The sequence below is a fragment of the Corvus kubaryi genome, unplaced genomic scaffold (genome assembly GCF_017639235.1).
Source record: "Corvus kubaryi isolate FWS band 111438036 unplaced genomic scaffold, C.kubaryi_AGA036_p1.0 split3-73, whole genome shotgun sequence".
Lineage (NCBI taxonomy): Eukaryota > Metazoa > Chordata > Aves > Passeriformes > Corvidae > Corvus > Corvus kubaryi.
The window spans coordinates 5,448,924-5,465,382 of record NW_024582091.1 but is presented as its reverse complement, the minus strand read 5'-3'; the positions used below and the strand labels follow the sequence as shown (position 1 = coordinate 5,465,382).

At 38.9% G+C, this 16,459-nt stretch overlaps 1 protein-coding gene across 23 annotated transcripts in view; it reads left to right on the top strand.

Annotated features, from left to right (window-relative positions):
* DST (dystonin) overlaps positions 1-16,459 on the top strand; it is a 293,815-nt gene that overhangs the window by 206,727 nt on the left and 70,629 nt on the right. For all 23 annotated transcript variants that reach the window (XM_042016274.1, XM_042016275.1, XM_042016296.1 and 20 more), the window contains 6 exons: positions 1,119-1,181; positions 1,989-2,224; positions 3,895-4,024; positions 5,618-5,817; positions 7,209-7,704; positions 8,664-10,138. In XM_042016274.1, the coding sequence (XP_041872208.1) occupies positions 1,119-1,181; positions 1,989-2,224; positions 3,895-4,024; positions 5,618-5,817; positions 7,209-7,704; positions 8,664-10,138 (2,600 nt within the window). The remainder of the gene's footprint in view (positions 1-1,118; positions 1,182-1,988; positions 2,225-3,894; positions 4,025-5,617; positions 5,818-7,208; positions 7,705-8,663; positions 10,139-16,459) is intronic.

The following is a 16,459-nucleotide window of genomic DNA, read 5'->3' as shown; positions in this document are numbered from 1 at the left end:
TCTTGCCATCCTCCAGCTGCCACTAATGTGGTCCTCACTGTCCAGCTGGTACCAGGGGGTGGATGCATAGCCTTTTCCAAGGCAACCATTAATCTTCCTCTGTTAATTGCTCATCTGGGAATACATATGTGCAGGAGAGCGGGAAGTGAGTCTCCTTGCAGTTCTCTGCAGTGTGATCATGTGGCCCTGCTCTTTGGTCTGACTCCATTTTACAAAGCCCATTAGCTCTGGTTTCAGAGGCTCTGATATTATGTTTAATTAGTAGGGCTGCCTCAGTGAGTGGCTGCCTCTGAGTGACAGTAAGGATTTCAGGCACAACAATAAGAGTGCCACGTTGCAATTCCTATCATGGAGCACATGTTTGAGTCTTGGTTATAACAAGATAGGGATCAATCCAGTTGGTATTGAGAGCTGTCTGTGCAGAGTTACAGTGCTGATAAACCATAGAATCATTTTAAGTTATAAAAGACCCTTAAGATCATTAGGTCCAAACATTAACCAGCACTGCCAAGTTCAGCACTAAACCGTGTCCCCAAGCAGCATGTATACATGTTTTTTAAATACCTCCAGGAATGGTATCTCAACCACTTCCCTGGTGGATAAAGGTACCAAGTAAGCAGTGCCTTTGGTTATGGTGTCTGCAATGACCACTCTGGGCCTCTTTGCTGTTTGATGTTTAGTGCTCTCCTCAGTTGCAGCATTTGTCAGCTAGTCCTCTCCCAGGCTATACCCATCATGGCTGGGTAAAACTGTGCTCTCAGTAGCAGGGTCCTTTTGGGGAGAGGAAGGAAGTGATGTTAGCAATGTGGTTGTGAATAGGCCTCATAGCTAGGGCATCAACCTTTGCCCCATGTCAGTTATTTAATACAGCACTGTGAGCAGTAGGACTGCTTATACATCCTATATATGTGCACACTTCTAAGTGCATTCATCTACACATCCAGCTGCTTGGCCTGTGTGATACCACTTATGGTACTGGCTGGCTGGAGCTTCATTCTGGATGTTGTAATGACAGCTATGGATCATGCTGTTTTGAAGAGGAAATGCAGTGCTGGGATTTTGGTGGGAAAAGGCCCAGATAAGCAAGAGGCTTCATCTCTTTTGATCTCTTTTGACAGGTGGTACAATATTAAATGGTGAAGGAGGAGCTCCAGGAACTCAGGATTTCTTGAAAAATAAAGGTCAGTAAAAATTTTGGCATGTGATAAAGAAATGTTGCTTGTCAATTGCTGTTAAATATGGAAGTATTTTTTAGATGTTGTACATAAATCTGCTTGTGGCAGTCATTATTAGACTGAAATTTCACATCACCATCACGTAAGACAACTACATTGACTAGGGCATGACATTATAAGTACTTATTACAATACCTCCCAATCTCATCTGAGATTTCTGAATCTGAATTCTGATTCAGAAATCTGATTTCTGAATCAATATATACTTTTATAACTGTATACAGGGATGGCTATTTTCCTGTAATATGTGACTTTTGAGAAATACCTTTCTATGGGGTTTGAAACTTTGACACCCCTCAGCATTCACGACATGCATATATACAAATATATGTATACAAAACACCCTTTTTTATATACATTTGTGTCACTGTGACCAACTCTTTTGTAGAAACAAAGGAACTTTTATATAAGGACTTTATAGTAGCTGAAATGTAGCCCAGTATATGAAAGTTTTGGTCATGGAACTGTTACTTAAAATATTGAAACAGCAATGGGTAGAAAGATTGAAATGTGTTTGTGCACTTGTATGTATTGAAATAATGATTTCTGTGAAATAAGAAGCTCTTGATAATAGGAACTTAACTCATTCAGAGGTAGTGTTGCCACATTTAGAGGGGATTGGAAATAACTCTAACATATTCAGTGACTTCTTATTTGGGGAGCTATTAGCTGGTGTAACTCTGACTAGAATCCACGCAGTATTGTTTCAAGGGCTTGTAACTTCTAACAGTCTTTGTGCACCTCTCTTTGCAGAACTGACAACTGTTCAACAAGCTATGTCTAATGTAAATCACAGCTATGAAGATTTGGGAGTTTTATTGAATGAAAAGATTTCAGAACTAGAAAGTATGCTTTCAAAAATGCAAAATATTCAGGAAGAATCAGCCTCAATGATGCACTGGTTGCAAAAAATGGACAAAACTGCATCAGATTGGGAAGCTGCTCCAACAGATAGTGAAGCAGTTAAAGCCCAAGTTGAGCAACATAAGGTACTTCGTGCCTTCAAAGAAATACTTTTTCTTGTATTTATTAGGCAGATGCTATGAAATAACTGATATCTCAGCCTAGATTAATATTGCAGAGAGTATTTAAATGATCCTACTAAGCATATTAGTCAGGCTTAGAGCAAATCTGGCAAACTGTGTCAGTGGAATAAAGGAGCACTGTGTCAGGGAGAATGAGTTTTGCAGGTCAGAAAATAATAATTTCGTTGGACAGTTTGAAAAGGTGAGGCTATACTGATTATGCAATAAACTTCTTTGATCTTAGTGGTTTAGAGGTATATAATAGATTACTTGTAGTATCTGAAGGGCTGTATGTGTCCAAAAGCTGTTTCTGCAGCTGCTGGTTCACTGACGCTTCACAGACCTCCCGGTCTCTGCAGCTGCAGCAACTTATGTCTCTTCCAAGGCAGTGTTTCTCTTCAGCAGCCCTGTCATGCTTGTTAAGTTATATAGCTGCACAACAGTCTCCTTCCCCCTTTATAATTGATATGAGAAAACCACTGAATCAGCAGTAAGCTTCTGTCCTGTTTCAGCATTGGACACATATGCTTCCCTAGCAATGAAGGACAATATTTACACATGTAAGGTTCATCTATAAAGGGAAATGTAATGGATAGGGAAAATTCTTTTCTTGCTTGTGATTGTCTATAAACAAAGACAGAATTTGATTTAACTGAGTTTCTTTTATATTTGACTGGTCACCCTTAAAAATTAACCTGACCAGCTACCAACTTCCTCAGTTGGATAACATTCAATCCTAAAATTCAGCCTAAGTGTGAAAGAAAACCAGCTCTTTATTCCTTAACAGAGAATGTACAAAGCAAACATGATCATCTAACCTGCAGTGTAGTAATAGAAAAGTATTCACAGATAGTTGGAAAACTGAGTGAGTGCTCAGGCAAGAGTCATCTGATGCTTTGGAACTTTTACTAGAAGTTCTAAATCAGGTACAGTTTGTTCAGTGTTTATTTTTGTGGGGTTTGGATAATTAAAAAGCAGCTCTGTGAGGCAAGCTTCATTACTTAAGAACATTCTTATAAGAGCCCTTTGCCAGGCATGTAAGATATGTTCACTTCTGTCTGCAAGAACAGCATTAATTAGGATTTTCTGGGGTATCTCAGTCTTCTGTTAGGTCTACATTTAAAACTCTGATTCTCTTTAAACTATGGGTTTAGGGGATCTACATGAAATAATCTGTAATAGCAGATTATTTATTTTTATTTTTATTATTCATTTACTTCTACTGAGGTAAATTAGGCCACACCATACTCCTCTGTCAGTGCTATCTAGGTTATTTCTGCTGTGAACTGTACTTTGCATTAGTCAGTTTGTCTTCTGTACACAAATAGGTTCCAAGTATATGTGAATATGATGGAACCTAGTAAATCTTATTTATTTGAATAGCTCTGTCACTTGTTCAAATTAAGCAATAATTATTAATATAGTTTATATCTCTCAGGTTCTCGCTTCCAAAAAAAATTGATTAACAAATTATGTCACTACAACATGTTTTGAGATTCGTAGCAGAAAAGTAGTATATACAGGCTAAATATTTATTTTTTATCTTCATGTTTGACACCTCAGTATTATGGAATGCAAACTTTACCATTCTTCTTTATTCTCTTACTTATTTATTTTATCACCTAAATTTTCAGCTTTTTGAAACTGAATTAAAGCAAAGTGCAAATAAAGTGCAGGAACTAAAGGACAAAGTTACAGAGCTGTTGGAAAAGAACCCTGACTCTCCTGAGGCGCCTAAGTGGAGACAAACATTGGATAAAATAGGTACTTCTATAAAGCTGTATTATAGCTCAGACTGATTGGGAAGTTGTTTTATTATGAGTTTTTTAATTTATTAGCAATAACTAGTATTTTTAATACCTTGTTTCCTCTTATATCTTAAATTCTGTGGAAATAACTCCCTTTGCAAGAGTGCAGATCTGAAGTAATTCCAGTGATGTCGATGGCCTTTGAATTTGTATTAGTGCAGAGGCTTGACTCTCTGTTTGAGAGGCTTTATCGTATTCAAATGGTGTGCAGCTAAAACTTGACTGTCCAGTTACTGCTCCAGATATATATTTTGTTCTTACAAGATATAACAAATTAAGCTGATTCTAATTTCATGTAAAGAATGGTTTGAGTTGTTTCTAGTGCTCTTCTGCATGATTTTTTCCCCCATGTACTAGTGGCTTTTGGCACTCTGTGGGTTGCTAGTTTTTTGCTGTTTTCTAAAATTGATTGTATAAATTTTGCCAAAAAAAAAAGAAAAAAGGCTAATGAAAAAAAAGAAAATGACCATGTTTAATCAATAGATTTTGAGACATTGAAGTGCCTAATTGTCATGAGCTTTAAAAAATTTTTTACGTTACTCATATTTTAAATAAATTATAGGTCAATAGCATTGTATGTCAGTCTTGTTTCATAGTGATAGGCATTTCCATCGCTCCACCAAGAGTAATTTTGAATCTGAGAGTTTTTCCAGTCTGTCCTTCTTGTAAGTGAAACTCTGAAAAGTTTAAGTAGCAGGTAAGGTGTCCAACAGACCTTTAGTAGTGTTGAGAGGGGATTCATACAAAATTAGCAGAGGACTGTAAAGCAGCAAAAAGCACTGTAAAAAATCGGGATGAAAATCAGGAACAGGGAGAGTTAGCAAAATAGCAGAGCTGACTGAGCAAGCACTGACAGTATCACGGAGGGGAAGGGGGAGGTTACAAGACTAGGACTCAAAGGCTGCTCTGGAAGCCACTTGCCCTAGTGGAAAAGACCACAGACTGGCATAGATGTGAATCTAAGCTTACCCAGTGCTTTTGAAATACCTATGTGCAGAAGTATTCTCATTGCCCATCATTAGGTATGTGGTTCAGATGTTTTAGATGAATGGTTTTAGATGAATGATACAGACATTTGAAAGAGTTAGGCTTTTTCAGAGGGCTGTTTAGAGTTGAAGCCTGATTTCAGGCTTCTGAACACCCTTGAAAATATATGGGGCTTTTTTACTGAATAAGCAGGAAGATTTATCTATCTAAATGAGGCACCTGAGTTATAACTGAGTACAACTCTTTGCCTTCTATGTCATTTGAGACCAAAGCCTAAATTTGGGGGTATTTCATTTAGTAATATTCTAATCCAATTTTATTAGATGTTGTATATTCATCACTCTAAAAATTCCACAATTCCACACGTGGCTGACTGTCATCCAAGTGTATGTGGGTCTGACTTTTAAAAGATGTTATTTGCAAAGTCACTGCAATAAGGCATCTGGAGTTAATCAGCAAGAAGCCTTATGAGAGAGCTCTGTTTGTGTTTCATATATAGTCTGCTGTCTCACAATCCATCTGCTAGAACATGCATGCAATATGCTAACATTATCATTGTTAGATTCCAAATGGAAAGAGCTCAATCAAGTTACGTCTGAGAGACAACAAAAACTGGAGGAGTCTTCAAATTACCTGACCCAGTTCCAGACAGCAGAAGCTCAGCTAAAGCACTGGCTTGTGGAAAAGGAGCTAATGGTCAGTGTGCTGGGACCATTATCAATTGATCCTAATATGCTGAATACACAAAAGCAACAGGTTCAGGTGAGTAGTGCCAACACACATTGATTTAAGTTTCTTCTGCCTTTTTGCTATTAGCAAAGTACTATTTTGCATCTAGAGTAGAGCATGGTTAGTATAAGCCATTAGATTTATTTATCTTTGGGTATCAGCTTACGTAGTACTTAACTACAATAATTACAAGAAAAAATTATCATAAGAGTGAAAAGAGATCAGAACAGGTAAAGAAAAATGTGGAGGAGACATTGATCCTCTGATATATCTTTTTGTTTGTGGTTTCTCTGTAGTGGAATGTAATGTCCCTTTGATTTTTATTGTGACATTTTACTGTCATTCCTCATATACAGTCTGTAGTTAGAACTCTCTTTTTGAGATTTTATTCCCTTGACTGTGCCAGTAGCTAACAAAAATATGAAGGCAAGTGAAATGCATTACTGTGGATGGATATGGGGCCAAGGGTGTCAAAGACAGAAGAAAAAGTATAATGAAAAAATGGAGTAATTTATTGACAGCAACACAGCAAACTTCAGACAAAAGAAACAAATGTGGAATCAGATGAGGTTGCGGAAGGTAGAAAATTTAATTTCAAACATTTCTATTGCTGCCAGTTATTCTAAACTGATGGGAAATTATTTGGTTTTGAAAAAAGAGTTATTAAAGCTTTAATATCAGTATTGTTTAAAATGAAGTGTTTAAAACATGAACTGTGTTCCAATACTATGTGAAATACTATGACTCAATATTGGTTTGTAAGTGCTTCAGAAGTCTAGACAGATGGCGTAAGACTATCATATATCACTTAACAGTCCTTAAAAATTCAACCTAATTGACTTAAAAAGTTTGGAATGTTCTCTAAAGTAAAACCATTATATTTGTCTCTTCTTTTGCAAGCACTGAGACTTAACTGTCAAAAAAACCCCTGAGAACCAGTGATATAAACTTTAAAGGTCTTACACTTCACATTCAGTCATTTTGTGAATTAGCCAAATAGTCTCTGTTCTATAATAATACATTGCAATATTATGTCAGAATACACCTTTTTTGAAGTTCTATCTTAAGACAAATATCAAAACTGTCTAGGAAAGAAGACATTGCTGGAAACTAAACAGCACTTATTTTGCTTGGTGTTGTTACTTAATTACTGTAGTGTTAACAGAATTCATTGTTAACTTGTATCTCCTGGTTGAATTTCCATTAGATGATGTGTAAATTTACCTAATTTTTTCCTCTTTCTTTGATGTAAATACTTGGAAACAACACAGTTTATGAAGAAGGCACATTTATTTCACTGGCTTTTAAACTTGGATACACTCAATAAGAGAGCTTAGCTACAACAAATTCTACATGATTTTGTGTCAGAAGCACTTCTTTTTTTCCTGAAGTAAATTCTTTTTAAAATTATCTTTTTTTCCTAGATTCTGCTCAAAGAGTTTGACACCAGAAAGCCACAATATGAGCAGTTGACTATGGCTGGAGAAGGGATTCTGGAGAGACCTGGTGAACATCCACCCTCACATGAAATTGTAAAAGAGCAACTGGCAGCTGTGGCACAAAAGTGGGACAGTCTAACCAGCCAACTGAAGAAGAGATGTGACCGAATTGACCTAGCCATTGTGAAAAGCACAGAGTATCAAAGTTTACTCAGAAGTCTGTCTGATAAGCTAAGTGCCTTGGATAGTAAACTAAGCAGCAGCCTGGCTGTGAGTACACAACCTGATGCTGTGAAACAACAGCTGGAAATTGCTAAAGAAATGAAGGAGGAAATAGAACAGGAAATGAAGAATATAAATGCAGCACAAGCTCTTTGTGAAGAGCTGTCAACACTGGTTGGGGAAGAGTATTTGAAAGCAGAACTTACAAGACAGTTAGATGGCATCTTAAAATCATTTAAGGATATTGAGCAAAAATCAGGTCAGTATTTATTTAAAGAAAACAGTAACTAAGGCATAAAATAAGGCAAAACTTTGTGATAGAGGTGTTAAGTGAGCTTGAGCCTGGTGCCAGCTCTCTATCCAGTCCAACTCCCAAGCAGCTGTACATTAGAATTTAGAAGAATCCCCATACCTTGAAAAGGTAAGAACAATGCTTGGGATCGCTAGTGGATAGTTTGAGAGAGAATTTGGAGTAAAATAGAAAGGCTGCTTTTGTCATGTCTTCTTCAGGTACATATTCACTGAATTAGAATACCAATAGAGGATGCTGTTCACTGATCTAACCAACTTCATAGGGGCAGAATAGAAGCCAAAATGATAATTTCTAGGCAAACACCAGTTAATGGCTTAGTGAAACACAATGGTAATTGTATAAAACTGCCTGTGACAGAAGGAGGCTGGTAGTCTGCAGCCTTTCCTTACCTTGTGAACAACAGAACTGAGCAAGTAATACAATGCAAGTGATATTGTACTTTGTTCTCCCTAGCAGCCTCTGTTTTAGGTTTTTAATTTCCTCTGGTCACAAGGAACTTCAAAGAATCTCCCTAGGAACATGTATTGCCTGTAGGCCATGATTTAGACTCTACAAGGTTATACCACTTAACATTCCCTGTGCTTACACTTCATAGTACCATGGAGCACAATTGTGTGTTTTTTACTGCCAGAATCTGCCCAAATGGGATCCATGTCTGACACAGACTGGATAAGCTCACCTCATTTGATTCATGTCCTACTACCTTCAGTGCTCTGCTGTATTTCAGGAATGAGTCTGCCCCTTGCAAGAAACTTGGTTGTCTTCCAGTCAAACACCACATACCAAGGACTGGCTTTCTTTAAATTAATGATCATGCATAATAGAATCAATATTCGTTATTATTTTTTTCACTGAATACTAGCAAGTTCTGATAACAAACCTGTGTGCTGCCTTCTCCTTTGTAGATAACCATGTTCAGCAGCTTCAGTCAGCATATGCTACTTCTCATCAGTTCCAGCAAATGTCTAAGGACTTTCAGGCCTGGATAAGCAAAAAGAAAGAAGAGCTGAACCAGGCTCGTCCTGTGTCAGCCAAACTTGATGTCTTGCAATCACTAATTGAAGAACAGAAAGATTTTACTAAGACAATGAGCAGTCAGATTAGTTCATATGAAAGAATTGTTGCAGAAGGAGAAAGTATTTTACAGAAGACTCAAGGAGCTGACAAAACAGAATTACAATCCCAAATTGCCATACTCAAAAATAACTGGGAAGAAATGAATAAACAGGTAAAAGAAAGGGAAGATAAATTAGCAGATTGTCTGGAGAAAGCCCTCAAATACAAGCAGCATGTAGAAAATCTGCAGCCATGGATAGAGAAGTGCCAAAGTAACCTGTATGAATTAAAAGTTGGCATAAACCCTGTTGAAATAGAGGATTCTATTGTTCAGGTGAGGGCATGGCAGAAGGACCTGGATAAACACCATGGGATGGTGGAACTATTAAATAATTCTGCTGAAAGTTTGCTCAATGCAAGTCAAACAGATAAAGAAATTGTTGAAGAAGAAACTAAGAAGCTGAATCAGAATGTGAAAGTGGTTACAGAAGAGTTACATAAGAAGAGAGACTGTTTGGAAAATATGGCACAAAGACTGAAAGAGTTTCAGGATTCATCCAGGGAAACTGAAAGACAGCTTAGAAGTGCCAAAGAGCATCTGGAAGCTCATGACTCACTTGGACCTCAGTCATTCAGTAACAAACACCTGACAATGATGCAGGCCCAGCAGAAAGCTTTGCAAGCTTTAAAGCCTCATGTCGATTTAGCAAAAAAGCTTGCCCAAGACCTGGTGGTAGAAGCTTCTGATTCAGCAGGTGTTTCTGACCTTTTGCTCCAAGCTGAATCTTTGGAGCAAGAATACACTGCAGTGAAGCAGCAAGTTGAGGATAGGTGCTCCTTCCTAGAGACCAAACTTCAGGGAATTGGCCATTTCCAAAACAGCATCCGAGAGATGTTCTCTCAGTTTGCAGAGTTTGATGATGAGCTTGATAGCATGGCTCCAGTGGGGAGAGATGTCAATGTACTGCAATCACAGAGAGAGGACATAAAACATTTCATGAAAAAGTTGGAGGATCTTATAATGAATAATGAAAATGCTAATAAAAATTGTAAAATTATGCTAGCCACAGAAGCTGAAGCTTCTCCTGATCTTGTTGGTATAAAGAGAGACTTGGAAGCTCTGAATAAACAGTGCAACAAGCTACTAGACAGAGCAAAAGCCAGGGAAGATCAAGTGGATGGTACTATTTGCCATGTTGAGGAGTTTTACAGTAAGCTAAAAGAATTTTCCACTCTGCTTGGGAGAGCTGAAGAACATGAAGAGTCACAAGGTCCTGTTGGAATGGAAACAGAGGCTATTAATCAGCAGCTGAATACATTCAAGGTAGGAAGATTGCTTTCTTACTATTATAAAATATTTTACCACAATGCCATTTTATTGTATGTCATAGTGAAAGGGACTGGTTAAGTGCAGATCTTAGAGGAGTCTTGTTTCACAGCAGACTGTTCTGTCTGTATTCTTTTTATCTGTTTTAAATGCTCCAGAGAAGATTTCCTTTGCTACAGCTTGGCAGACATTGGGAATTTTGCATCTCATCTTCTGGTTCCTGTGCCCCAATTCCCTCTTCACCTCTCTTCACTCTCTTGATTCTGTAATCCATCTGCCTTTCTGTTTTTGAGAAACTGCATATTGTCTCCATTTGATGTCCATGTATTGCACAAGTTCCGTCTTCACAGTGGTGTGAATTTTAGATTCCAGTGTTCACATACCAGTCCACATTCACTTTGCTCATCTGAGTAGTTTATTTTTTTTTTTTCACCTTGATGTAGGCTTCAGCATACTTAGGTTTAAGATGTTACCTTTTGCCATTTTCTGATACACTGGCCAGTTTTACCTCACCGAATTCCACCCTTACCTAGAAACATCCTAATAAAAAGAAAACAGGCAAAATAATCCCCCTATTATATTTGGAGTTCTCTGTAGCAATAGTTATCCAAAATGCACTCCAGAGCTTCTGTGTGTAGCTTTTTTTAATATGCCAGCTAGCAATCCATGTGCAGCTCCAAAAAATGCATTGCAGTGATAGTGAGTGTTAATTGAGCTTTGCTGCTGAAATAAGTACAGGTATTTGCTTGGTTTAGGTTACAATAAATGAATTTCCAGTGCTCACCAGAAAGATTTATAGATGTAAGTAGTGTTTGAAAAAGATCATAAATCTCCTAATGGCTATATAGTAGCACTTAATATTCTGCACTGCTTTGGTTTCATTCCAGTATAATACTGCTTCAAATGTTTGTATGACTTGTGCATTGGTTGACACTTAATGATAAAGCCAAACCTTCATAGCAAGATTTGATAAGCCATACTGTTAAAAACTTGATGACCTCAGAAAAGAGTCATTACATGGCTGGCCCAACAGAGGGTGCATTTTGCTTGTTTAAGCCATTTTAGAAAGGAAAATTAAACCAGAAAGCTTTCATCTGGGAATTTCAAATGGAAGTTACTGTGAGTTTTGATGATCTTTGAGAATGCATAAATAGAGACAAAAATCTTGAACAAATAGTTACATTATGAGGATATTCCATTAGACTGGGAGGATTAAATTTGTATGCCAGTCTATGCTAACAAGTCTATCTCAATTTAAAAGAGAAACAAATGGCTTTTCTTTGTATATGATTAGTAAAACACTTTGGATATTGGAAAATAGCAACAGCTCCTGCTGTGAATGCTCTTGCTTACACTGGCCACAGTACAGGACTTCAGTTGTAGCCAGTTTGGGATTTCTGATGTCACCACATTTCTTACATTTTCAAACATTAGGTGCAGCTTCAGGTCTTACTTAATACATATTTTATACAAAGAATTGTATATATATAAATATGTATTTTATTATAAAGAAAAATGCTTCTGGAGTGTTAGAATCTGATGAGCAGATGCTAGGAGAATCCAGTTCCCTGTGTGTTGTCTTAGTGTTGTAGTTAATCAGGGCATTGGACACAACACAGCAGTTGAGCAGTTTGGGAGTGACAGACCTGTGCAGACCTGTGGGGTGAGAGTGTCCCTGAAACACAAGAGCTTATGTGGTAAGAAGGGCCAAAAAACCCTGGAGAGACTTGAATGAGAACAGTGATAGCAGCATGTTTATATCCAGAAGTCTACTCTGGGATTGTATTTATATTAGATATTTATAAGCTTAGAAATGTGTTTTGCTTGAAGCAACTATTTTAGGCCATGCTTTTGCTTATGATTAAAACCACAATGCCATTAAACAGGAGGTGAAGAATGATGAAAAAGTGAAGGGGTTGTTTAAATAAGTGAAAAGTAAGTGCAGAAATAAAACAGCAGAGTGAGGAGCCTTTGAAGAAAGGAAATGGGGAGACCAGAATGGGAAATTTTACTAAGTGATAGTGTAGTTAGTGAAGGGACACTGATAGCAGCAGGATAGGGATCGACTCTCCTAATATTTGGTGTCAGTGCTACTGGGGCATATCAAAATTACAGTAAGTAATCTATCTATTTATACTCTTTGTCCTTCCAGAGAGCAGTTCTACCTGAGGCAGCAAACTGTAGGGAGACTGGCTCCCACAGATCCTGCTCCACTTGTGGTGTGTTTGTGTTTGCTCACCTGTTTGTGCACGTACACAAACACGACCTGAAAATGTAGCTGTGGCCACAAAACCACTGTCCGGCTCCTTATGTCTTTAGCTCCTGTGGTCAACTATAGTCAACTTCAATTCCTCAAGAGTAAAGCAAAAGAGTTGTTCTTTAGTGCAGATGTATTAACATGAAATCTTCACTCTCTTCAGGGAAGGAGCTCATGTAATGGGCCAGAGGTGGTTTTTGTGGTTTAACCAATTTTTATGTACAAAGAGCTAGAGCTGTGTGCATCTTCTTGGCATGACATTAAAACACATAATGTTTTTTTAAAAATAAACTGGCTTTGAGTTGTATTATATATAGATATTTAAAAAACATATGCATACTTATTTTATTTATACTTCTTCTTTGTGATGTACTTATTCCAGTCAGTACATAGTGTTAAATTGAAAGTAGTTGCCGTCACTGTTAAACTATACTTATTTACAATGCAGTTACAAAATTTGCTTTCAGTAAATGAAAATCTTCAGAGCAGTTCATTTCAAAGTAGAGCCATGACTCTTACTTCACTTCAGGAAGAGTATAATCAAATGAAGAATTTATGTCAATGAATATAAAACACACACAGAAAATTACTAATTAATTTGGCTTTGTAAGACAGTTTTTACCCCAAAGACTGTATGCAATGTGTAGATTAGTCCTGAAAGGAAATTCCAGTAAATTAGGTTTGTTAAGGTATGGTGAATCTGCCACCATTCTTCAAAAGCAAAACAAAAACGAATTGTGCAAATGGACTGAACTGAACACTCTGGGTTTGAGTAAGCTGCAGTGCTAGAATGTTTGCAGTTGGAGAAGCATTTGCAGCTAGTTTCTCTCTGAAATAGAGAAAGAACCCAAAGTTTAATTATTTTACTTTCTGAAACTTTTTCCACAAAAATTTCTTTTTACTGTCATTAAAAGTCATTCTTCTTAGTAAAACCAATATGGCGCTTTTACAGCTTTCATGAGTATGTGGTTCATTTGATTTCTGCTTTTATTTTTGGAATAAAAGTAGATATAGTTGTTAGAGGTTGCCTTCTAATTGGACTTTATGGGAATTTTTAGGTAGCCTGAGTATTCCTGCCAATGAGCTTGAACTAAGATTTTAATTGGCTTATGTTATAGAACCACAGAATTGTTTAGGTTGGAAAAGACCTTTAAGAACATCAAGTCCAATGTTAACACTGCCAGGTCCACCGTTAACCATGTCCCTAAATGCCACATCTACATGTCTTGTTAGTTGTGTAGAGGGTGTCTGTCCTCTGATTTTTGCTTTGAAGGCAAATAATGTTGAAAGCATAATCAGAAGTTTCTCTTGAAGTTTCTTTTTGAGCTAAGTGTTGCATATCCCATGCGCTGTTTACTAACCCTAGAATAAGATACTAAAATCTTCCATGGGATTTACTACAGTTAAGGTCTGTATTGAAAAGCAAAGGTAATATAAGCAACTATTAAAATTTTTTTAAGAGTTGCATTTTGAAAGTGACTTATCCATCATACAAAGGTCTTCAGCAGAAACAGTGAAAAATGGTAAATTATTTTTTAACTGTTAAAATAATTTTGCTGTTGAGCAAATACAGACCAATTTCAGTTATACACTTCCCCAAAAAAATCATGCAGCACTTTGTGAATTCAGCAAGGATCTATCTGGTTTTGGTTGTTGTGGGTGAAAATAACCATGGATGATAGGACCGTTTATCAAAAGCATCTAAGATTCTTCTTGCATCTTTACCATTAGAGTGTATTCTCTGCTAGAGAATCCAGAGGTGATTATTTGTTTGGCATTATTGTAATGTTATATGGCTGCTCACCAGAAAGGAGGAAGAGAATTTGTCTTGCATGACCTTAGTGTTTTGGTATGTAGCTGACTGTTTATCAAGTAAATCAATAAACATGAGGTGTGGTATATTTGTATTTCTCGCATACAGTATATCCTGCTTTCTGCTTAATGCGGAAAGCTCAAGCTGATTGTAGTGAATGCACCGGGTTAAGTTTTAGCACTAAGTGCCATATGCTGTCCTTAAACTGAGGTTTGAATTGCCGCTATAACTGATGGCTGCTGTGACACAAGCAGCTCAGGTCATTAGGGCAATGGCTTCTACTGCAGTGGAGCTGCTTGGTCATGGCAGCTCCTCCTGTGCTGTTGGCAAGTTACCTGTGAGTCTCCCAACCCTTCACCTCCGTGAATATGATCTAGAAGTGTATGTGCAAAGTGTTGAACTGTATTTAAAAGATGTAAATGTCCCAAACTGGAATCTTTGTCCTGATAGGCTGGTTTTGAGCTGCAATAAATCCCCCTGAAAAAAAAAAAAAAAAAAAAAAAAAAAAAAGTATTTCAGATATAGTTGGGTTTTCCCCATATTTTAATGTTTCTTTCGGTGGGAGCTGGATTCTTCGGAAGTGGCTGCCGTGTCAGCCAGCGCCGCCCTAAGCTCTTGCCTCACAGCCAGTGACCAGACTGAAAATAGTCGAAACTGGACTGAATGTCTCACTTTGCATGTCAGGTGGAGCAATGTGTGACTATTCCAACACCTAATCTAAACACTAGGCGAGTTTGGGGGATTTATTTTTTAAAATAATACACAGGTTAAGTTTCGGTGTAACTTTGGGAAGGAAGCGTCCATTGAAATGACGGCTTTGTCAGCCAGGGCGGTGGGGTGCGGGCGCGGTGAAAGGGCTGCTGCCTTCCCCGAGTTTCTCCCGGGAAGGCAGCCGGCCGGAGCGGTGTCGGCCGCTCCCCCAGCTCTCAGGAGCGGGCTGGGGCGGGAGTGATGTCACCGCCGGGCGGGCGGCGAAGCGTCCCCGCCGCCTGCCCTCGCCAGCCCCCTGCACGGCACCGAGCGAGAAGCGAAGGCGCGGGCGGCTGAGGAGATAAGGAGGCGGCGGGGAGGGACGGAGGGAGGGGAGCCCCCGGGGGGAGCCCCCAGAGCGGCGCTCCGGGCGCGGGCGGGCCGGTAGCAGATGTTGCCTGAAGAGCGAAGCGGGGCGTTCCTGGCGGCTGGAGCGGGGCGAGCCGGGGCGCTGGGCGGCCGCGCCGGGCGGGACGCGCCGGCGCTCCACGGCGGGGGTTTCCGTCCCTCGGCTCCTCGGCAGCTGCGCCTCAGAAATGAGGAGGAGGCGAGGGCAGCCCGCTAGCTGCAGCTTGTAGTCGGAACCTGCCGAATGTAAACCTGCCGTGCCTTCGGGGAACGCGCCACGCTTGCTCGGCTCTGCAGCTGCCTTAAAGAGCTCTCCAGGATGTCATCGGGAGAATCGGTCTGAAACATTCGTTTTCCGACGGTCTGCTCAAAGGACGCATTGGCTTGGCTGCTAGAAAGTGATGTTTTCCTGTGGGACTTGTGGAGGCACCACGAACAAGCCTGTTAGAAGAGGAGGATAAGCTGCCTTTCAGATCAAGGTTATTTATAGCTACTGCCAAAAAAGTAAAGGGCTGGTTTATTATTCTTACTGTTCTGGATTTAACTTATTTCCCCCCACCCCCCAGGATTTTATCTGTGCCTTGGTCAGGACCATACAAGCCACTGTGGATTCTGTCTTTTTAAGCTGCCACACCATGTTTTATTTATAAAGAAGATGGGACCCTGCAAACCAGCTAAATGGATTACAGTTAAGCAGTCATGTACAGAAGATAATGTACTGCCTTCTGTAACACTTGTTTGGGAGGCTTATTTGGGAGATTTCAGATACAGATTCTGACCTTGAAAAATAAATGAAGCCTTCCACTGAATGTTTGAAATATTTGGCCACTGCTGGTTTCTGCTATATTTTGTTTTTCTGTGATATTGGGACACTTCTGTTACTTTCTTACTGAAGCACTTTGTATTTTTGGGGGGTGGGAAACCTCATGACCAGGTAAAGTCAAATTTAAACGGATGCACTGATTATGAATGACCTCAGCCACTTCATATCTTATGATGTATATTTTTGTATCTATGCATCTTATGCTAAGGGCAAGTTTACTATTTCTTCAGATTGCTAGTGTCCTGAATCTGTGAAAACAGGGGTGTATTTGTGTGAATATTTCCAACATGGGGAAGCCACTTAGCAGGCCAGACTGTCTACGTCAGA